General features: G+C 37.7%; 1 protein-coding gene across 1 annotated transcript in view; it reads right to left on the reverse strand.

Moving 5' to 3' along the window:
- plxdc2b (plexin domain containing 2b) overlaps window positions 1–23,723 on the reverse strand; it is a 126,764-nt gene that overhangs the window by 21,685 nt on the left and 81,356 nt on the right. The window contains exons 5-9 of the mRNA XM_059326872.1: window positions 23,597–23,719; window positions 18,115–18,233; window positions 16,407–16,506; window positions 6,455–6,550; window positions 6,198–6,279 (exon numbers count right to left, since the gene is read on the reverse strand). Coding sequence (XP_059182855.1) covers window positions 6,198–6,279; window positions 6,455–6,550; window positions 16,407–16,506; window positions 18,115–18,233; window positions 23,597–23,719 — 520 coding nt within the window. The remainder of the gene's footprint in view (window positions 1–6,197; window positions 6,280–6,454; window positions 6,551–16,406; window positions 16,507–18,114; window positions 18,234–23,596; window positions 23,720–23,723) is intronic.

Here is a 23,723-nt window from a genome sequence, read left to right on the forward strand (position 1 = left end):
TTCACACTGTTCCTGTACAGCATCACTGGTGAAAGCAAAAAGTATCATAAGTGGGTCAATCCCATGTACAATGTCCTCAATTCAGGCATTAGGTAGCTGTCCATCACATTATCTATCTATTCAAGTCCAAATTGTAGTCCACTCCCCAAAGTTCCAGCAGCCTCCTCCATTTATGACAAAAAAATGAACTCTTTTATTGATGTAATGTCCAAGTTTTTCCAGAGTCGCCATCTCTGAGATCAGAGATTTCCACAAGGAAACAGCAGGAGAGTCATCACCAACCCACGTCACCATTATTGCTTTCCTAGCTAATATTAAGAGCGACTAAATCACATCTTCATTGTCTTTTTTAAGAAACAGAGACCTTCTGGAGCAGACAGAGGAGTGGGTCACCTGACACCTGGTGACCTATTGCTGTACTGACACAGTGCATACTGCCTTCCAAAACATTTGAATTTTTTTGCATTCCCACAAACAATGGAACCTAGTATCTACATGAAATTTACATTTGAGAAAGTTTGGTGTAGATCCCGCGTTATACTTACTGTAGACATGCGGTGATATATAGACCTGATGCAAGATATTATATTGTAAACAATTTATTTTTTTAACGTTTGAAGACTGGGAGCAGCATGGGAGCTTTATATTACATAAGTACTATGGACTAGTCTTTCTCACATGAAAAAAACACACCTGAAGAAGAAGAAAAACAGTAAATGTAAATAAACCTGGTTTGGGCTACTCAGTGCTTGTAAAGCGTCTCCCCTATGGTTTCAAATTGAGTTAATTTGTTCAGTGGCTGTTATCTTTTCCATTTATCTCTCTAATGCAATACTTCAAAATGTGCATAGAAATATGTAAAGGGAAACCTAACTACAGACATTATTAAACATTTTAAATAATAACACTTTAGGTTTTTCTACTCTGAATCAAGCTGAGAAGCAAACATCTGCTCCTCCCACTCTGCCTCACCCTGAGGTCTGGATCCAGATTCAAAGAATCGACTTTTTTTTTCTTTTTAACAGTATGAAGACGTGGGATCTGTAAATGGGGGAAGTTTAATGGGTCATGAGGCTTTGGGATAAGGGCGCTGTTGAGTAATAACCACAAAAGGCAGACAGTAATCGAGGCGGCAGCGACTAATCCTCCATGCTGTAAACGGATCAAAATGATAAAATCGCCCACTGGTGAACTCCCCACCAACTGTATCCTGTCTGGAAGGAAAAGTTAGTATGCAAAGCAGTAAACCCACTCACACTGAGCTCTGTCAGATAAACTGAAGTTGAAAAGCTTTCTGCAAATTATCTGTCACTGCAGGTGGGAGATGTACAGAAAAATGCACACAAATGAAACCGAACTATGACCGCCACACAGTGCAGAAACGCCGCGGTTTAAAGCCAGCAGTGGTATCTGTGCTTTATGCTGCAAGGACAATATGAGTCCAGTAGAGTCTTAGACATCCCCAGCAGGCCCCATTTCCCTCGTGAACACATTGTTATGGTAATGTCTTTCTGTGAAGGAGTCCATTTTCATCTTTCTACCTCTCTAATCATCCCATTCCTTTTATTTCCCCCCCCAAAAAATTTCTGCCTCATCTGTTCAATCAGGCGAGACTGATTCCTCCGCTTAATCCTCCACTTTTTCCCCCGACTGCTTCCCGTAAAGAGACGAGGGAGAAGGAAGCAAAGTGAGACACAATATTACTGCGCAGGTCTAACCTGTCCCTATGGGGAGCTTGTGTTTTGTTTCTTCTCAATGGCATCCATCTCAGCTAGTTGCCATCTAGCTCAGTGAGCCACGGTGTTTTTAATTAGAAACGGGCCGAGGTGCTTCATTTGAATATAAATGAAGCCATGAGGGAGAATATTTCTCTTCAGGTTTCCAACATTCACAGCGGGATGGATAGATTGTGTTATCAGGTTTCATTCCCACTTCTTGAGACGCCATCTCAGATTCACCAAACACATGCAATTATTTTGTCACGTTAAAGTTGTTATCCTTGAGAATTTTATCAAACAAATCCTGTTTTTGATGATATTCTTAGTCTGTAAATCTTTCATTAAAAAAAGCAATTAAAAAGTATTTACATTCTGTAACTGCCTCTCTATACAGTAGTTGTAATTGTTAGTGGCGGAGCCCGCCATCTAATTCAGAGCAAGACACAGGAACTTAGCTTGGCTCTTGAGCAGTTTTTGCATTTATTCACCAACAAAAAGCCTAAACTGCACACACACTTCACCGCTACGTTCAATGCTGTCATGTAACTGTTAACTCTCTCTCCACGGGCCCTGTGCTACCCCACTTACCTGCCGATAATACATGACAGTAAAATAATAGTACAACCCTCATTCCAAAGAAGTTAGGACACAGTGTAAAATGTTAATAAAAAAACAGAATGCTTTCAGAATTCACAGCGTGACTTTACAAAAATCAAACATTTTTTAATCTGATCAAACTATCTTGTCTTTGTACAGTTTTCAATTGAAAAAATTCAAATTATAACCTTCTTATTTTTAATTTTTTAGACAACGTCCCAACTTCTTGTTATCGAGGTTGGAATAATAATTTAAAGGGATATTTCGGATTTTTCAGACCAAAACAGCCGATCTGCAGGGCTTATGCGTAGGAACATGGAAGTTCAGTGGTTGACAATAGGAAGTGCAAAATGAAACAGCTGTGGATAGAAACAAAAATCGGCGAACATATCGTTAAAATAGCATACACATAAACGGGTATAACATTTTTAGGGTGGGCTTTTGTACAGGTGGTTAAAAGATGTTTCGTTTTTGCATCTGGATCTCCAAACTGGGAACGTGCAGACCATCAGCAGGAAATACATCCACTGTGGATAAGTACCTTGTTCAACCTCAACTGAAAAATCCGAACTATCCCTTTAAAGAAAACAATGCGTTGGTGGTGACCCTACACACCTGTTAAGTTTTGTGAGTGCATCTGGCAAAGTTGTGACACTATCACAATGACAAAATCTGTTGATGGATAGACTCAAAAATGCTATCAATTCTGTGGTAGTTCCTGCTACACTGGTTGTCTCCAGTTCCACGTTTTGCCATAGGAACACACACATTCACACTCACAAGGTGAAAACAACACCAGCATCACTGTCGCTGCTGATAAAGTGACTGATGTTCTTCTGATTATGCAATTTCTCAACATAAAAGTGTGCAATAAAAATTTCCTGGGAGACTAAGACGTATTAAAACTCAATATTTGTCTCCTTGGCGGCCATAAATTTCCTGCAAGTTGCATTTGTGATGCTCACCAGCTGTTTTCTTTAAACAAAAATCCTCTAAACACATCAAAGTTCAGCACTCGTGGCTCACTGGGACGTCTGTCATGCTTTATTAACCTGCTTTATTAACCGGCTGCACACATCAGCCACGACAGAGTGATTTAGTTCAGAAGTTAGCATGAGAGAGGCGCTGTGCTCTCACCTTCACAGCGCTCCACTGCGAGAGACGTTCATTAGGTTTGTTCTCTTAAAATGTCAGAGCCTTTTATTAACCCTGGAGCCAACAAGGCCGCCACTGTTTTTAATTAGCGCGTGTTTAAAGCATGTTTGCCTTTTTCAAAGGAAGTGGCTGAAGGATACAAAGGGCAGAATAAGGCTGAACAGTCAGATATTAACACAGTTAGGGAGCTAATTAAAATGCAGCTTAATGAGATCACTGCTACAGGCATACAGTATCTCTCCACAGCGTCCATAAATTGCTGCAAGGGGAAAACACTTCTTCATGTTGCTGCACTGTAAATGAGTTTGTCTCTGTCAGAGACAGGAGGATTTAGGATGCAGGGGGGGAAGTCAAATTCAATGTAAAATCTCAACGGACAGAACAGAAGTGCTGCACATTTCTCCAGTCAACCACATTACTCACAGAATAACTGATGAGTCCAAAAGAGAAAAGAGAGGCAGATTAATATTTGATGCATGAGGCATTCAAAATGCAGCGGCATGCAGTACAAAAGAGGAGAGACGGCGGCTGCCCCGAGTCTGACTGAGCAAACCCCGACATCAACCTCTAACGAAAGAAATATTTAAATAAATGAAACTCAGGCTCGACATTAATCAGGACAGTAAACATCTTCTGACTTAAAACGTTCTTAACTTTCAGTCTGCGTATGATAACTCTACTATCTCTCCATAATTTATTTATCCTGTCTGTCGCTTTAACTCAAACTTTTTCGAGCCAAGAAAACAAAACAAAAACCCCCTCCACCCCAGCTCACATTTCAGCTGTCAGGAAATTCTGGGAGGGAACGCTAACACTTCTTTAGCAGCTCAAATATTTACTTTTGTTTGAAGTGTGCGGGGAGACAGGAGGGATAAGATAAAAAGTGGAGCAGAGGTTGGCAGAACAGATGTGAGTTGAATTATTGTTAAAATGAGCTGATGTCTCGTCTAAACGGTAGAACCACATCTCCATGACTACAGTCGCAGCAGAGATACTGTAGATGGTTTTCAGATTCTCCATCATTCATACTGAATCAACAAGAAATTTGTGAACTGTGTGGGCTCCAGATACGTGTGTTCAAAGGACCCAACGACATAAGTTTATCCTGGATCAAATGATGTCCTCAAGTCACTGAACATTTCTGTTTTGATGCAGATCTATGGAGCTAGAACAGTGACAGTTAACTGAAGTATTGAAAATAAAATTACCCTATTATAGTCTGTTGATATATATTATCACATTATTTAACCAGAAACGACATGGACAAAGTGTCATTTTAAAAAATGCCTAAAAATGTTTTAAATATTGTCTCATTGTGGTCTGTTGATACATATTATAACATTATTTAACAAGAAATGAGAGAAAAATACAATATTATAGGATGTCCAAAAATCAAAGAAAATAAAAAGAGTCATAGCATAGTATGTTGATTTTTGTCAAAAAGTGTATTTTTTTAAAAGGCCTAAAAATGTTAAAAATGATCCTATTATAGTCTTTTGATACATATTATCACATTATTTAACAAGATTGATGTCTGTCTTTTTTCAATGTCTTTCATTTTTCAATTTTTTTTACAATGTTAAGATTTTTATGATGTCACTGGTTTTTCAGTTTCAACTTTCTGTCACTCTTTTGGCGTTGAGAGGAGGGGCTTTGTAAAGAGTAAGAGAAAATGTAATGATTTAAATTGAAAAACCAATCATAATGCATAAAACTATATAAAAAATGAAATAACATAACATGATTCTGATATTGTAATTTTTTAATGTTTTTGTTTTATTATTCAGTTGAACTTTTATCAGTGCCAAAACTTGCCGATTTTTATTTCCAGTACTTCAGTTAACTCTCACTGTTCTAGCTCCATACAAATCCTGGTGACAATGGGGAACATGTGCTGCTCGTTTTCACTCACCTATTTCAGTTCAGTTCAGTTAATCTTTCATTAGAAGCTCAGACACGAGCTTGAGTATCAATATCGCTGAATTATTCACTAAATCAAACTCTTACTGCCAGTCATGCAGGTTCAGTGTAAACCTGTGGTGGGTTTTAAATCTTTCATAGTGTTTTTGAGAAAAACATATTGATCCAAGTGTAAAAGTTGGATTCCTCATACAGAAATGTGAGCCCTTAAATTCTCAAAACAGTTACTTTTCAAAATATGCTGATTAAAAAAACTGAAGAGAAAATCTGAAAGCTAATCATATTGTTTGTCAGTTGATTGATTGATTGATTGACTGATTGATTGACTGATAGTTTGACAGGAAAATCATCAGCACTATTTTGAGTTTAAGTCATTTTAAAATTAAAATGGCAAAAATTCTGTGACTGAATCTTATTTCCAGATTTCTTTTTTTTGAAGACGTTATGTTGGGAAGTTGTGATGGACATTTTTAGTTAATGAATAATGACAATAATAGTGAGTTGCAGCCCAGCTATCATTTTAAACTCTTAATTAACAACCACTGTGAACTCGTTTTTATATTTTTTTATATTGTATATGTATGAAAATACTTTCTGCTGCTATATAAATTCTATTTCTTACATTTTATATTCTATGTTTATACTCTTATACTATTTATAAATATGTGCATATTTTTTTATGTATAACTGAATGACAATAAAGTCTATCTAAGTCTAAGTCCAAGTGATACTTTTGTTGGGAGGAGAGGAGTTAAAGAATTTGCAGGTGAGTCCTTTAAGAGTAAAAGTGTTAAAATAAAATCCAACCTGTTGAGCCGATGGCACCAGCTGCAGTTGAAGTTGATCTGCGCGGAGATGCAGGAGCTACAGCTGGTGAACTTGAGACAGGCTGGAGAGGAGAAAGATAAAAAAGAGGTCAAATCTCAATTCATACAATCAATATTTTTATTGTCATACAGCAGAGGAAAAGGTCTACACTCCACATGATAAAAAGGAATCCATCGGAGGGAAAAAAAAGCACTGCACTGACTGAGCCAAAAGCTGTAACAATAAATTCTTCTTACTGGGTAGAGGCAACATTTCCACGGCTGTAGAATTGGTGATCTTTGTCTTCGTCAGCTCAACGCGGTGGTACTCGTAGATCGTCCTCCGCCTCACGTCTACATTATGGAGAAAGAGGAGAGAGAGTAAGGGTGCGAACAAACCATCACAAATCTCACACCCCGAGATAAAAAACTGGGACATGTGGCCCCTGAAGTTAGAGGGAAGACAGCGGGAGGCAGAATCAGGTCATATGGGATGCTGCCACTGCACTTTATTTCTCCCCTCTCTTTGTGCCCAAACGTCAGCCCACAATCTGGCAATGGACGGTAGCAATTTCCCCTGGGAGTTGATATCAATCAGACCCTGTTGAAAGGCTGCCTTCCCAGTCATCTGTAACAGCAAGTCATCAGCCGGGGAAAAGATGGAGCGACTGATAAGATACATCATTGACTCTCATTGCATTCTGGCCCTTATAACTCATACGGGCCAGTGTAAAATGGGCTGCTTGCTTTTGCTGGCCATGCATCTTCGCTTCCATCAGTACAAATGGAGAAAGGGGATGAAATACAACCTTTGTTAAAGTAAAAAAAAGGCTCTTATCCTGAGTAGTATCTAAACGGACCTGATAATAACTCCTTGTTCAGTTAATAATGTGCTTAATCCAAACCCTAATTGGATTGTTATGTGGCTTTCTATGCAGGAGATCCAGGAGTGAAACAGTAAATCTGTAGAATAAATCACTGAGATGCACTGCAACGTGCACCGTTGTATTACTCAATACATGATATTTTCTATAGAACTTGTATTTGCTTGCCCAATGAGCTACAAAATTGAAATTCAATACACCAGACAGAGGCTGTGTAACACATACAGCAAGCAGTGACTTGCAAGTTTCATTCATCATAGAGTATTGTATTATGCTGAAAGAGTTTCAGAGCTGTAGGAATAGTAAAAGCTTATTCCCTCAGTTAGACGAGAAGATCAATACCACATTCATGTCCATTCTGTAAATAAGAAGCTACAGCCAGGAGTCAGTTAGCTTAGCATTAAGACTGGAAATAGGTGGAAACAGCTAGCCTGGCTGTGTCCAAAGGAAAAGGAAGCTCTGACTACCAGCAGCTGTAAAACTTGCTAGTGAATGTTACAGCCAAGCTGCAACCTTCAGGGCTAAAATATGGAGCCAAAACATACAGTTCATTGATTGGCCACTAGAGGCTGGCTCCAAAAGCGAGTCAATCCCCATAGACCCCCATGTTAAAATACCACCTTTACAGTAGAAATAAACACGCTAACAGCCTAGTACAAAAAAAAAGTTTGGCATCTATAGATAACTTCCTCATTTATGATATCATATATATATATATATACCATAGATTTCACACAACTCACATAAATCTTCATTGTTTGCATAATTAAGGAAGTGGCCGATTTGAGTTCTCCATCTTTTTGGCCATTTTTGAATAAACTGTGAGTTAGGAGGAGCTGGTCACTGCTATGATGATGACAGCTGCAGCCACCACACTGAGCTTCACAACGGTCATTTTTCAGGAGATAGTGTGTGGTGGACTTTATGCCAAGCTAAGCTAAGAATCTCTTGGCTGTTGCTTAATATCTATCTAACAAACACAGATTGTACAAACATGAATTTTGTCTATTTCTCAGCTGACTTTTTTGCTCTTACCTATGTATTTTCCCCCCCAATAACAACAGGGTTGAATGCAGAATGATTAGTTGGTTGAAGTTTGTAAACATTTAGAGTTGGCCCCTTCTCCCGGCTTCATGACATCTAATTATCCATCAAGTTTAATGCTCTTCAGTCCAGCTAGCTAATAGACATAACATTGTGTCCAGACAGGAGAATTTTCCAAGGCTTCCCAAGTTTCCTACTCAGATGACACTCATTACAGTGTCAGCCAGGCCACACCCAGAAATGTCCCCAAAACACAGCAAAATAAAAGGAAAGAGAAAATCCAGGCAGAGGGCAGGATCTGATACAGACACCACTACACACTTCAGAGGGACATAAGTGATGATTGAGAGGAGTTATATATGTATTAGTCTATACATTGTTTTGTCAGAAAAATCTACACATTCTGCCTTTATTGACAAGAAAGCTAATATATATATTAAGTATTAATATTCCCCAAAATGCTAAACCATTCTTTCCTTCCTAACACCATTGGAGGTTAATATTACTACTACTACTACTACTAATAATAATAATAAGAAGAAGAAGAAGAAGAAGAATAACAATAATAATAAATGCTTTAAAAGTTACTCAAAGACACTTTACATACACAGCTACAACAACTACGGGTAGTAAAAACAATAACAGTAAGAAGAATATCAGTATATTAAAACTACAAACTACTAAGAACAGTGAAAGCAGTAACAGAAAAAACACCATTCAGAGTAACTCTTTTTTTCTTTTGGCCATGTTGGCTACAGTGTTGTTCTTCTCATGTGATAGGATGTTGTTTTCCTGCAGACCTGCTTGGTTTGATTACACACAAGACAGCAGATCAAAGCAGCGAGTGTGAGCCAGCTCTGTCCAACCTGAGAACAAGACCGCCCTTCCTTTCCCCTCCTCTCCTCCCCTGGTGCCTGACTTCCTCTTGCCTCTAGCGAAGGGATTATCAGGTGCCTAATGACACGGTGGGGGCCAGAGGAAGGTCAGTTCCCCAGCCTGAGGCGTCTGATGTGTGGGCAGACTGTACAGCCTCGCTGGACTCTGTTTGGTAGGTGGAAGGAAGCTGCAAATCAGATCAATTATATCCTGGTGGTCTCAGCCACAATATAAACAACACCTAATGAGGATTTAGCTACCTTCCACTGATGCTATCAAACAAAAGCAGGTTTGCAAAAGTGTGTCATCAATTATGCACAAGAGGGTCATTTAACCCATGTTTTAATTAAAATCACATCCGGAGAAGTTAATGAAGTTGCACATATTATTGCACTGTTAAGCTATAAAGAATAATGGAAAAATGCCCGTGCTACATACTTGCTTTGATTAAATCCCAATACCAGGCAGCCTCTTACTGCTTATTCATGCATATGGAGGAACTGCATGGAAATCAATACAAATGTGATGTGAAGGCATCGAGTCAAAGATCGATGGTGAAATGGCACGCTCTTACTGTCTGCTCATCAGACGGCACTGTGGCTGTTTGAACAAAATATTACAATGTGTTCAATCGACCTCTTTAACCTCAGGATTAAACTCTTGGCTCGTTGATATCGCCATCGTATTAAATAACAATGCTTCTTCTTAAATGGAGATTAGCTGTGAAAAACCTGAAAATAAAAACCTGAAAATGACAATAATTGATATCTCTGTCTTGGCATTTTACAGCTGGATATCAAGATTATTAATCCAGATACAGCAAGAAGATATTGGTGGTTTCAGCTTCTTTTTTAAGGATAACTCACTGTGACCGATAATGCATAATGTGGTATTCAAAACAAATATTAAAGTCCTCACATGTGCTTATACAGACCTGTTAATTACACAGCCACAAGCCACAGGACAGCCACAAATCCCTTCTCTCATCTCTATTTTACTGGATGGCTTGCTCTGCCTGGGGGCAGCGTAAAATGTTTTATTTGAGCTTCTAATCCGGGGTTGAAGCGACAGTGGGTTAAAAAATGTCCCCCTAGTTGCCATGGTTGCCGTGCAGTAATTGGCTGCAGAAACACTCAGCTGAGTTGAAACACTTCTTCATGGTACAGCCTGCAGCGGTCATGGCTCTCCTATCTGTTTTTATCTCGGGTAAGATTATGGCTTAATGTTCTCAGGACATGGATATTTAACAGGAGACACTTATTAATCTGGCATGACTGTCTTGATACATGATGGGAAATATTGACAAAATATTTTTCTTTCACTGAGATAAACCTGAAACGAGATCTGAAGCAGATCAAGACAGATCACATTTATTTCAGATAAATAATATAATTTCTCTACAAGAGCTGTAGAGCCTGACTGATATGGTATTTTAGAGGCGTATAATTTATAGATTACCGACATTGTGGCTGATAAAAAGAGATAGGAGAGCCATGACCGCTGAAGGCTGTACCTTGAAGAAGTGGTTCAACTGAGCTAAGAGTGTAAATATTATTTATATTTACTGACCTGTAATGACTCTTTCTATGTGGATTGTGCATCCATTTTGCACAGATATGGCTATGCAAAAGTACTCAAAAGGCTATTATCTTTACAATAATCTAATCAGATTAAATGATATTTAAAATGTACCATATACATTTTTACACAAAATATAGACAGATTCTGTAAATAAAAACTGATAAAATAAATTAAAATATAATAAAAAGTAAAATAAACATCAGTACAGTATGTTCAATATCAGTCAACTGCTGACCATTTAAATAGAGATAAATAAAATAATAATAATAATAATAATAATAATAATAAAACAAGCTAAATAAACATCAGTATGGTATGTTCAGTATCAGTCAATTGCCAACTATTTAAATAAAGAATAATTTAAAAAAAAAGCTAAATAATCATGAGTAGGGTATGTTCAGTATCAGTCAACTGCTGACCATTTTAATAAAGTATACATTTAAAAAAAGAAGAAAAAAAAGCTTAATAAACATCGATATGGTATGTTAAGTATCAGTCAATAGCTGACCTTTTAAATACAGAATAAATAAAAATAAAAATAATTCTAAAAAAAAGCTAAATAAACATCGGTATGGTATGTTCAGTAACAGTCAACTGCTGATAATTTAAATAAAGTGTAAATAAAATTTTAAAAAATGTAAAAGCTTAATAAACATCCGTATGGTATGTTGAGTACCAGTCAATTGCTGACTATTTAAATAAAGAATACATTTAACTAAAATAAATAGCTTTATGATGTGATTTCAAAATAACACCACACACGCCTTGTTTTCTGAAATGTATGATATGTAATACAGGTTTTCATATTGTCAGAAATTGGAGAGCAGATGCACAGATAACAATGTATAACAAAATGTATTTGATGGCTCTAGTTCTCACCTTTTTCAGTCACACATTTACTGTGACCTTCTTATAAAGAGGGACTGAATAGCCATTGGATGAATGAGCTCCTGTGGCGTCCATGAAAACTGCCCATTCCTGCTTTTTCTAAAGGTTAGTCCTATCCGTCCATCTCCTATTACAGTGCCACTTTCTATTATTTGCAGCACTGTAAGGACTAAGAAGCTTTGGTCTTAGATGTTGCATCCTTGGCGGTCTCTACAGACTCCATGCAGCTCGTGGGGCAGTTCGGGCGCTTTGGACTGACAGGTGCACAATGCAAATGCTGCCCTTTTGCTTCAGACCTGGACATGAACCTGTGCACTTTGCAAATATCACCTGCTCCGTGCAAAACAACAAAACAAAGCCTTGTTTGTGTGAGCTGCTGCTATGTTGAAGCAGTGTGCATGGAGCCGCAGTATGACCGAGTTTGGAGAGTGGTTTCTGTGATTTAGCCTTCCCAAAACCAAAAACCCAAGAGCAAAAATATGTAAGGAATGGATTGAACAGTGATTTTATCTGCTCCAACATTTGCTGGGAACTTAACACACCAGCAACCTCAGCCAACATTACCCAAGATCGTGTTGCGTTTGCCAAACACAGCGGTTAGTCCTCATCTGGATGGCTTTTTGTCTTGTAATTTAAAGTAAAAATGTGTTTTAAGTGTTTTAGTAAGCCTAGCAGTTGGTAATGTTTAAATAAAACATCCTGTTCGGAAATGTTCTCTCTTTATTTACTTGTTTTCTAGCATGATGACCTTTTGTTTGGGATGTCTTAGCTATGAATGTATTGGCTTCTAAGTGCATGTTTCAAGGAATACTTCACCATTAAAATGACTATGTAACTCAACCTTTGACTAAGAAAATGTGTTTACTTGTATGACTCCAAGGTACAGAGAATCCAAAGTAAGAATAAATCCTTGATGAGCTGAAGTAAAAGGAGCCGCATTTACAAGCGCAAAACTATTTAAAAAAAATCAGTTTACAAAAAGTATTTTACAATACTTGATGACTAGCACACCTGCAGAAGCTTTGTTTAAACTCACACAAGACACTGTGGACGTGTTTTTTAAATAGCAAAAATGCACATTTTGAGAAAGTACTGAGCATACGACTGGATAAATGAGACTTGGATTAAGCTTTGTAAATTAATGTTTTGATGATGACGTTTTTAAACACTACTTTAATTCGTCTAAAATCTCTTCTCTGTTATTTGGATGCTTTGTTAAGCATGAAAGCATGCAAGAAGCACAAAGTTTTCTTCAAGAATTCAAGAAAACATGAGGTAAGTAATTGATATACAAATAGTCATTTGAAGAGTGAAGTATTCCTTTCATGGAAAACCAGTTCTTGGAGCTAACATTAGCTTAATTATTTAGCTAGCTATAGCAGATAAACCCTGGCGGGCCGCTCATTTGAGCCAGCAAAACTGATGGTCGCTGGCCAAAATGAGAAGTCTGCCCGCCTTCTTTTGACACATTGTAAAAAAAAATGACTGAGAGAACACCACGTTTATTATGTTTGACGCGTTTACGCAGCCGACAGAAGTAAAAAGTTAACGTTATGCTGTAGTGAATTAAACCACAGTCACATGACTTCAACATCACTACCGTTAGCTTTAGGCGGTCTCCAACAAGCTAACAAGCCTGTTCTGCTAACAAATCCGTAGCCTAATAAATTGTTTATTAACCTAAGCTACAATCTACAAAAGTTTTCAAGAGCACTGAAGAAGATGACTAGAGGAAGTGAGGTGGACTAGTGAGAGTGTCTATCTGTGTCCGGCGTGATGACAAAAATTCACAAGTGGGTGTATTTGCTGACGTATTTTATGGCGTACAACACAACGCCAACATCTCTTAAGTTTGTGTTAACCACAGACCTTATTTCTATTCAAAATCCTCATTGAGTTTGAGAGGTTAGACCCCACAGCGCTAAAATGCTAACTTCCCTCCGAGTTTAAGAGCTCATTCCTGTGGCGCCCTATAGAGCTACAAATAAAGGGCTACTTTTGTTTACTTCTGTGTAATAAAAAATTAATTGTTTTGGTAAATTATGAAGAATTTCATGTGGTAATCCTGCCACCGTGGGCCTTAGCGATCAGTGAATTACCAAGCAATGACACATCATCTGAATTTAATGTAATAAAAGGGCAAGGCAGGTCTCTTATTTACTTGTTTGCATGTGAAGGGATTCAATTTTGGCTCTATCACCTCTCCTCAAAAATGAGGTGCATTAAAACATTCGGGTTTCTTGAGAAGCAGAATAAGCATGGTGATCATTTCAGAGGGATTATCACAGCAGAAAAACAGGTCTGACATAAAGAGGAAAAGTCACACTCCTCAGAGACGTCATTCATGTTCTACACAACACCTCGGCTTCAATCTGCTCCCATTCAAGATTTCATCACTCAGTAAGCAAACAGCTGCACACTCTGGTTTCATCATGCTGTGTAAGAGGCATCAAAGACAGCTCGGTTTATGAAGTCTAAGAGGACGGCGCTAACAGGTTCAATAGACAAATCGAAAAGTGTCAACTACAAGCTTCTCGAAAGAGATTTTGCAGGAGAAGAGAAAAAACAAAGTCTTTGTCAGAAAATCCCACAACTCCAAGGAGCTGGTGTTTTGGAGAGTTGTTTCCCTCTCAAGAGAGACTTAGAAAACGTCCTTCTCACAACATATTTAGCTGTAATCGCCTCTCCATCCAACTCAACATAAAGATGCCAAGTGAAGGACGAAGAAAAAAACCTTCTTATGTGCTGGGTTTTAAGCTATAAGTTATTAACTTTGAAATAAATGCTGTCCAAGTTTCACACGCGCAATCAAAACAGAGTTTAAATTACTGAATAAATCATATCTGACAACTCATTATTGTGGCAGACTTTGAATCAGAGCCCATGAGGGAAAGAGAGAGAGAGAGAAAATCTGACTCTGGATAAAAAATGTTTGAAGTGTCTCCCCTTTGCTCGCATTTGCTTTAAATTTAATGGGCCCAAATTGCAGTAACTGGAAAGCAAAGGGGAGGGGCAGATCTGGAGCTGAGCCCACAGCTCTGCCCACTGAGAGGTGGAACAGTGTGGGAGAAGAGGTGGTGACAGTTGGAGCTAAAGCAAAACAGACGAGGCCGGACTCAGAGCTATAAGGCACCAACTTCAAAAGGGTAAATTAAAAGCTGATGAAACAATGCACTCAGTCAGCTAAATGACCTTCTGCGAAGCCCCGCCCCTCCTCGTCACTTGTGGTAACAATGATACATTCATACTGGAAACCACCAAAACCAGCTTCTTATTTCTCACCGTTCAGCTCGTTGATTTTGTTAGCTGACATGCCGAATTATCAGCTAATGCTAACTAATTATGGCAAACCACGTGGATCTGGTTAAAAATTGCATCTGTAGTTGGTATTTGACGCTTCCAGTTGACTTTATTTAAGACATAAACCCTATAAAAGGGTTTAAAATAGGAACTTGATGGCTACATACATTATATTGTTCTTAATAGTCTAGATAGATAGATAAACTTAATCTATAAATTATTAACCTATGATAAATATGAATTTACATTAAAACATTTGCAAAAATATTTAAACATTAATTGCATGTTGTGAAATTAAACATTTGCTGGAATTTAAACTAAATAATGTGCAGATAAATTAAACGTTTGTAAAGATGACCATGGAAAATAGTACATAACAGAGAATGAAAGTGCCCATTGTCTATTGTCCTCCCTGCCCTGACTGAGAGCTGTTGAACAGTCTGATGGTCAGTGGGACAAGAGAGTTTTTAAGTCTATTGGTGGAGCTGGACTGGGACAGGCATTGTCTGAGGCTGAACATCCCACCAACTGATGATCCATTTGCAGTAAAAGATGTTTAAATTGTTTTTATACTTAAAGATAGATCGAGTAAGCTATAAACATGTAAACTCAATGTTATTTGTTACAAAATAAACCTGTTTGGATTATTTCTACAAAAATATATTTGGACAAAGTGACACAAAGGTTTTATCTATTCACTATTAGATAGGTTTACATAAAAATCTATTCCAAAATTTGATTGAATATAGAAAAAAATCGACAAAAGAAAATGCCAATGAATGCTACGACTGTTATGTGAATATAAGGACTTGGTCCATCGAGATAAGAAGTTGCCGGCGTGAGATTCTCCAGTCGGAAACCATTAAACCATTAAAGAGGGTGCAACAAGATAAGGCATTTAAAATAGAGCCAATTAAAGCTTGAACAGTGCAGAAAACTGGATGGAAATGTGACATTTAAGTTTGTTCCATCCCCCTTTCCCTGCTCTCGCATTCTTGCTGTTTATCAGAAAATAATAGCCTCTTAGCTTATACAGTGCTAATACATTAACATTTATTCACTAAATCTGTTTCAATTGCATTTTGCTTTTACCACTGGACCAACTTTACCAACTCAGCCAAGTGAAAAAAACTATTTTTTTCTGATATTTCAAGACTTTTTCAAAATTGTGGCATTTTGACTCACTGAAAATGTGCATAACAACAGTTGGATAGTTGTTTCTATTTGCAATCAGTACTGTTTTATTTTGACAAGACAAAAGGCTTCAGGGATGACAAGTTTGGCAAATGAAACGCTACCTCAGGTAAATAATTTGGCTTGAATTCTTTGAGTGTAAACCATGGAAGCATTTGGCACTAACATTACAGATAAACACAATTTATAATCAGTGTCTGCTCTTGTATTTTTGGTTTAGTAAACACAACACACTCTAACTATAGTAAGAGATTAAAGCCCCATTAATAACGCCTTGGTGCGCCTGGTGCCTAGTTAAGCTTGTTATGATTGGAGGGAAGGTAGATGCATGTTTATATCATACTTTTTTCACAGTTTCTAAAAAAGTTGGCATTTGGATAAATGTAAGATTTCCCTGTGTGTCTGAGCAAATGTAAGCTCTGAAGCTGTGTGTTGGGACTCACTGGGTATCTGTTGGATCTTGTGGACCACCACGAAGGCGTCGGACAGGCCCACCTTCACCGGGTGATTGACAGAGCTGATCTGTGACACCTCAACGGGGATCTGAAATAAAAGAGGTGAAAAAATCAATTTCCAGAACCATGACAATCTGTCTGAGAGAGGCTGCAAAATAGAAGCAGTCATGCCTGTCTGACAGCAACGACAGTTCAACCAATTTATTACGACCTCCTGCAGGAATCAGCTGAGGCATTATGAAACTTCAGTGAGCATATGGCCAACTTTGGTCCATAGAATAAACATTTCAGACACAGATGGGGCTAAAATGAGCAACAACTTTGTGAGGACTGACTTATGCCTGAGAAAAAAGACTTAAATGAACATTTATGGTCCATTTAAGATAATTTAAGATCTGGTATTTTACTGCAGAAAAGTACTCAGTGGTTAAATCCTTAAAGATAAATGAGATGGCAGTGCTGTTCAGCTGCACTAAACAAACCACGTAATCATTAACCATCATGTAAAAAGTCAAGATTATATGTAATGGTCGGGCTGCTATTTTCAGACTAACAGCAGCATAATGAAACACCTATAGGAGAGAAACAACTCCAGCAGCTCTTCTAATAGGAGAAAATAACAAATTAGAAAGGAGACCTCGGTCGTTAGAGAAGCAGCCCTGCTGTTGCAACCGCTGAAATTATTATAGATCATTACTTAGTTATTGCAATTTCACACTCTTACAGCAGTCTCTGTTGGATAATATTTTTCATTACCACCTTTTTTTCTCTGTTCAATTAAGCTGTTTATCTGAAATCTGGAGATTTATAGAAACCATTGGGACATTAATATGAAAAATCTGTAACATAATTTGAAATAATGTTGCAGCCAAATCAAGCACATGGAAACATTATGAGTGTTATTTTCATAAAAGGTGGCCATCATTAACGCATTATGTTGTTAGTCATGTTGGCGTCACTCAGTGAAAACTCATGAAGGCAAGGCTGAAAAGGCTCCAGCAAGAGTAAGAAAGGCATTTTAAAAAGCCGGACCGAATAATAAACAAGTATGTATCTGAATTTTTTACAGAAACTATTATGCAGGAAACGATGCTCAGGGTGATTTATAAATGGTGTTAGCTATTTATTTTATTTATATTGACCTATTTTTTTCTCTCAGTTTTCAAGTTGGATGACAATGTTATACATTATAATGTAAATGAATGTATACAAACAATAACATATTCTTTATTGAAGATATTTTTAATAAAGTAGCCTTCTGACGCTCTCAGCATAGAAAATAATAGAATAGAAGAGTTTTATCTGTCATTGCACAGAAGTACAGTGAAATTAAAAAGAGCAGCTCTCGTTTTAGTGCAACAGAATACAATAATATAAGAAAACCTATAAAAAAGCACAAGAAGAAGAAGGGGGAGCAGCAGGTGGGAATATTTATAGGGACATAATGGGAGTTACTGCACATAAAATAAAAAGCATGGTCATATCGGTGCAAAATTGATTCATAATTCTTTATAAAATTCCAGCTAAAACGTGAGTGCATCTACCTGGGTAAAGGTGTATGTACAATAATAAAAATATCATCAATTAATTCATCCAGAGTTGTAAATGACAGAAAGGAAAAGGACAAAAAGAAAAAAAACACTGACATACTGGAGATAAAACAGGAAAACAGGAAAGAAAATAAGTGAGCTCTGACCTCTTTGTATGCAAAAACAATCCTGCCAGTGTTGTGTAGCGTCGCCTGGAAGGTGAAGCTTCCCAGGTTGTAGTTGTCCTGCAGGTGGACGTGGTCCCATTGCACCACCAGAGCCGTACCTGCAGGGAAACAACCACACACAGCTTATTAGCACATGCAGGACCACATGAAACCCCCGAGACTGAAGGAAAACACAGGCGCTTCTGTTACACGTTTTATTTTTTTAACACTGACTTGTGTTTCACCGTTTTAAAATATCATCTGTACTGTCTCAGATGTAGCGTGAAATGAAGTGCTGACCGGGCAAAGCCTGTGAATAAGAAGACATCAATGTAACAATCATGTTTGTAAGGCGATATGTTTCTGAGGGATTATTTCCTGGCTGAGGCTTCATTTCCCCCTGTGGGTGTGAGGTGATTGACACTGAAGTAGTGTGAGCAGTGATATGAAAACACTTCACTGGAGCAGCATAAAGCGGCAATAAAAATGAAACTTTTGACAAAACCAAATCAAGGCTTGGCGGTTACTGTGATGGGCTGTCGAGAGCCAGCAATTTTCACAGGAGTGAAAGTTTTTCATATCGTGGAAGAGAACGACAGCTATAAATTATTTAGTCTTATGGTATAGAAAGTGTTTCCAAAAACACTGGCTGAGAGCAGTCACCAGCAGCAGTTAAGTGAAGCAGAAGAGCAACATGGAAAACATTTTCATTTTCATGCTGCTGAATTACGTCTCATGATATTTTGCAGCAATTTCTTTGGTTAATACCATTAATTCCTTAGATTTCGTGCTAATTTTTTACCATTTTGCACACTTAACCCTTTATCTGGCGAAGAACTATATTTGGTAACTTCAGTGGATATCAAAATGAGGTCCCCATGTCTCTCTGTTTGGTCGTAGAACCACATGGATTTCTTCCAGCTAATCGGCAAAGATCAGGCAGACGGTGACACCATGACAACTGACCAATCAGTATCATAATAATATAATAATATTTAGAGAAAAAAGCTGCAAATTTACTAAGTTAAAGTGGCAAATCTGCGCGAAAAAAGTCGCAGATTCACGAGAAAAAAGTGGAAAAAAAGCAACTTTTTTCTCGCAGATTCAGCACTTTAAATCTCATAAATCTGCATTTTTTTTTTTCCTTGTAGATTTGTCACTTTAATCTCGTAGACTTTTTCCTCAAAATATTCCCTCCCCCGGGTCTGTATGTATTTTTTTTTTTTACACATTCTGGCAGTATGTAATATCCTCCAATATTCTCTAGGGTTGAAATTTGGAATTTGCAAGTATTTCAATGAGTGCCCTATTAAGGGTTAAGAATTGATAAAAATGGTCAAAAAACCCTTCAAAATTGAATATTAGGACACCAAGACCTTGACTGGATAGTATCAGCATAAAGTGGGCATGTCTGTAAAATGGAGACCCATAGAATCCATTTGTCAAAGGTCAATGGATGTCTTTGAAAATAGCCATGCAGGTTTTTCCCTTCGTCAAATTTTAGCCTGAACTCTGAAACACTATCAGGCCACTTCCAGACATGGTTGGTACCAATGGATGTCAAACCTGAGCCTCCCACAGTCTCTGAAAGGCTGTTATGTCGATGGTCATCCTGCCAGAGTTCAAGAGGTTAAAGACCTCTTAGGCAGACTGAATGACTGAGCACATTAATAAATGAATGAATGAATAACTAAGTATGAGAGTGACTTAAAAGCCACATGCTAAAACTAAATTACACTTGACCACAAAGAGTCATCATTAGGTGTTGCCTTAATGTGGATATGCACTAAATTAGCACCAGACTCACGGGACCTTCAGCTCTACCCTCCAGACAGCAGGCCTCACATTACTTTTAACACCATTTTGATTTACTGTGGACTTTGGAGAACCTATTGATGTGAAAGCCATTCCCTCCTCCCAGCTAGTCATTTGGCTGTGCGCCAGGGCAATAAAGGTTTGTTAACACAACTAATCAATTTTTCCGTCACATAGCCAGAGCTCTTCCCTCCAAAGATAGAGATTTAGCTTGGACAGTTTGGAGCGCAGAGGCAGGAAACCCCATTATAAATTACATGTGGTTTGTAAAGAGGGCCTCTGGCATAAGACGCTTTTGTTAAAAAAGGAGGTTAGACAGCTGGAGAGTTAAGGGAAGCAAATACAAGACGCTCTCTGGCACTATTGTGAGTGTTTGGATGTGAAATAAGTGAAACGAGAGTACCGAGGAGCTGCTGTGTAATGCATTAAAGAGCAGAGTTAGGAGAAGACAGTGAATATCAGAAGAAGAGAACTAAATTGCTCCAACCGTATGGCACGACGTGCTTCCTCAGTCAGCACAATTTAAGCCTAATATAAGTCTGCTTAAAATGCATTGAGTTCAGGAGGGGAGGCGATCTGGGGCTTCCCGGCTAAAAATACAGAGCGGGTGAGGAGGCGTGGAGGGAGCACACACACTGGCCTTGTTTCTACTTCTACTTACAAGCTTAACATGCTGTGTGAACTCCCAACAAACAAATCAAATCCTGTTCTATTATGTAAGGCCACCCTCTGCATGGTGAAGTAATTAAGTGCGGTTTAGGCAACAGTTTTTCGGACTTTATTTTAACATGTGCGGTCTATTTTTGCATTTAACTTTTCATAGTTATTCAAAGTTTTATTTATTCTTTCACATGTAGTTCTTACTATTGGTTTATGATGATTCCTAGGGCATTACATATTTATTTCTGCTGCACTATGGGCCTTTTCACAGCAGAAAAGAGAAGAAAAAGAGAGAAAAGAGTAGAATCCAGGTTAAATTTGAAGGGACAGTTCACCCCAAAATCAAAAATACATGTTTCTACTCTTACCTGTGGAGCTTTTTATCAATCCTGACTGTTTTGGTGTTGTTGTTGAGTGTTTAAGATATCGGCCATAGAGATGTCTGCCTTCTCAAGAATATAATGGCACTAGATGGCATTTGGCCTGTGCCAAAAAACAATATTTTAGAGAGTAACAGTGATGTCTCTTTCCAGGAATCATGACCCAGTTACTCAAGCTAATCAACAGACCTGCATCTTTTGATTTTGAGGTGAACTGCCCCTTTAATACACTTTTGTAGTCACATAAATGAGCCTCCAGATTACAAATATGACAGCCTCTGTCTTTGTTTTTGTTTTCAGTAATGCACCTGAAGCTGTTTGGTAACTGATTAAAAAAATGCCAGAAGAAGAACAAGTTCTGCACTATAAGCTTACTACCTAACAACTATTTGTAAAGGTATACTAATACATGGATTTGTGAAGTTTCATCATCTTGCCAGGCTTTCGTTCACATCGATCCCCCAGAGAGGAATAAGTCTCGTCACCCACACAGATAATCCAGTGGTTGAACTGATCAGGGATCAGATAAATGCTACCCGATTGGATTTTAATTAATCTTAAATGCTCCTTGGAAGCATGTTTAAAGATCAAATAGCTGTCTGATCAGAAGATGCATGAAGTGACTAATGTAAATGAAGTACTTGATTCCTTTGGGGCTGATGAACAGCTCAAAAACCTTTTACTTCTTAAGATAATGAAGAAGAAACACCACAACAGGATCAGACGACGACGGCGACGATAGAAGGCTTGAAATGAATCCATGAGTAATGGATTAGTAAATGCTTGTCTGTTACTGTGAACGAAAGTAAAAGCAGACTTCTACAGCTGTGTTTAAAGTCTCTAAGTGTCTGAATTGTCATGCAGCCTGTCAGAGGTTTATTTACCGATGTGGTGCTGTCACCATGATCCCGCTGGCAACAACAGTCACATTCAGAAGTCTGTCAGGTGCTGAAACGCTTCACTCCTCTATAACGGTGCGCTATCAAACTTCAGGATGATTTTACAGCACTAGAAAAACTCTTAACGAGTCACATGGATTCTTTATTTAGCAGATTATAATTAACAAGATTAAAATAAAATGCTGTCTGTGAAATTTCACGCAACTTCCACCACCATCATGCAGAACAATACGGCTCATCAAACTGATGGAACTAGGTGCTCACAACACAACACACACAAGTTCTTATGCTGTATTGGCAGGACATTGACTGATGGACAGTGTGTTGAGGAGCGGGCGGGCTCAGAATCGATCCACTGCCAGTTTGGTTAAAGTGTGATGAGCTCCACTGCAGAAGGTCACACAGTTGGTCAGTCAGTCTGCTGCACTGGGATTAATGACTGACATGATGGATAACAACCGTCACAGATGGCAGAAAGAAAAGGACAGAGGGAAGTGTGGAAGGGCATCAATTTAGTTTAAAGGGGGTGTTACAGAGGTCATGGAGGGTTTTCATATAAATATTTTAATGATAAAGACTTCATTTTTTTGTGAATACATAGTTTTAGTTTTATTAAACTTCAGGATATGTGAATTTAAGGGTGGAAGAGATTGATACCCACTGTATTTTGATACAATAAATGTTTTATTAAATACATTCAGAATTGTTAACTTATAAATAGCATGTAAATTTATGCAATTTTATGTCTCTTTATGTTATTTTTTGTGTGTTTTTTGTACCTTTGGATCTAAATAAGTTAAATTCATATTAAAAAAAAATGTTTTGTTACTTTCACCATAGGATGGATCATTAAACTTCAGTAAGAGCTTCAATATATATATATATATATATATATATATATATATATATATATATATATATATATATATATATATATATATATTTTTTTATTCAATTTTGACTTTTACCTGGGTCAATAAAGAATATACATAAAAAATGTGTAAATTAAGAGGAGGGCAATACTCACTGTATTGTGATATAAGAAATTATTTATTAAATTAATTGAAAATGTGTTAAAGCATAAAATAAACAAATATCAAGGTTTGTTTTGACTGTTTCCAGTAAAATTAACACCTGAAAAATCAAGTTACTTCATTACATTAATGGAAAAATCATATATATAATCATATATATTTATATTGCCATTGTTACTATTAAATTATTTCATTAGTAACTGCAATGTTTTACCATCATGTTGCCTTTTTTTTTATTAGTCTTTTATCAGTTTGAACGAAAAAAATATGTTTTAGACAACAACCCAAAACTTTTGGGATCATGGTTGTATTTCATTAGTTTCCACTGGGACAAATGTTTTGTGTGAAGCATAAAGTTTACTGTTGATGGTTAAAATTCAATTACATCAGCACATGCTTAATTGATTTGTTCCGCCCACCATGATCTCATTCACTTTGATATCTTGACTGTTTTCATGAGTCATGCAGAAATAATCCTCATGTAGTTTGCTAAATTATTTATTTCCCTCTTTTAGTATTTTCTGGAGCTGGTTAGTTGGCTGCAGGAGATCGAATTTAATTCTGTTGTTACCAAAATAAACGGCTGGTTGGAGCCAATAGTGTCTGTTTGTGCCTCGGGCGTCGCACAGCAGAGAGCACACAACTGCTGCACGTTGAGTTAGAAGTAAAATGAATTTGTAAAAACTGCTGTTACCGTTGTCAAAGTAGATGACAGTAGAGTTTCTGGAGACACTGGGGTCAAAGTTCGCCATCAGAGGAGCGATGTACTGCGTAGCTGTGAGCATCCGGTGGACCACGTCACCCGTGTAGATGAACCCTGA

Source organism: Centropristis striata, chromosome 23 (assembly GCF_030273125.1).
Source record: "Centropristis striata isolate RG_2023a ecotype Rhode Island chromosome 23, C.striata_1.0, whole genome shotgun sequence".
Classification (NCBI taxonomy): Eukaryota; Metazoa; Chordata; class Actinopteri; order Perciformes; family Serranidae; genus Centropristis; species Centropristis striata.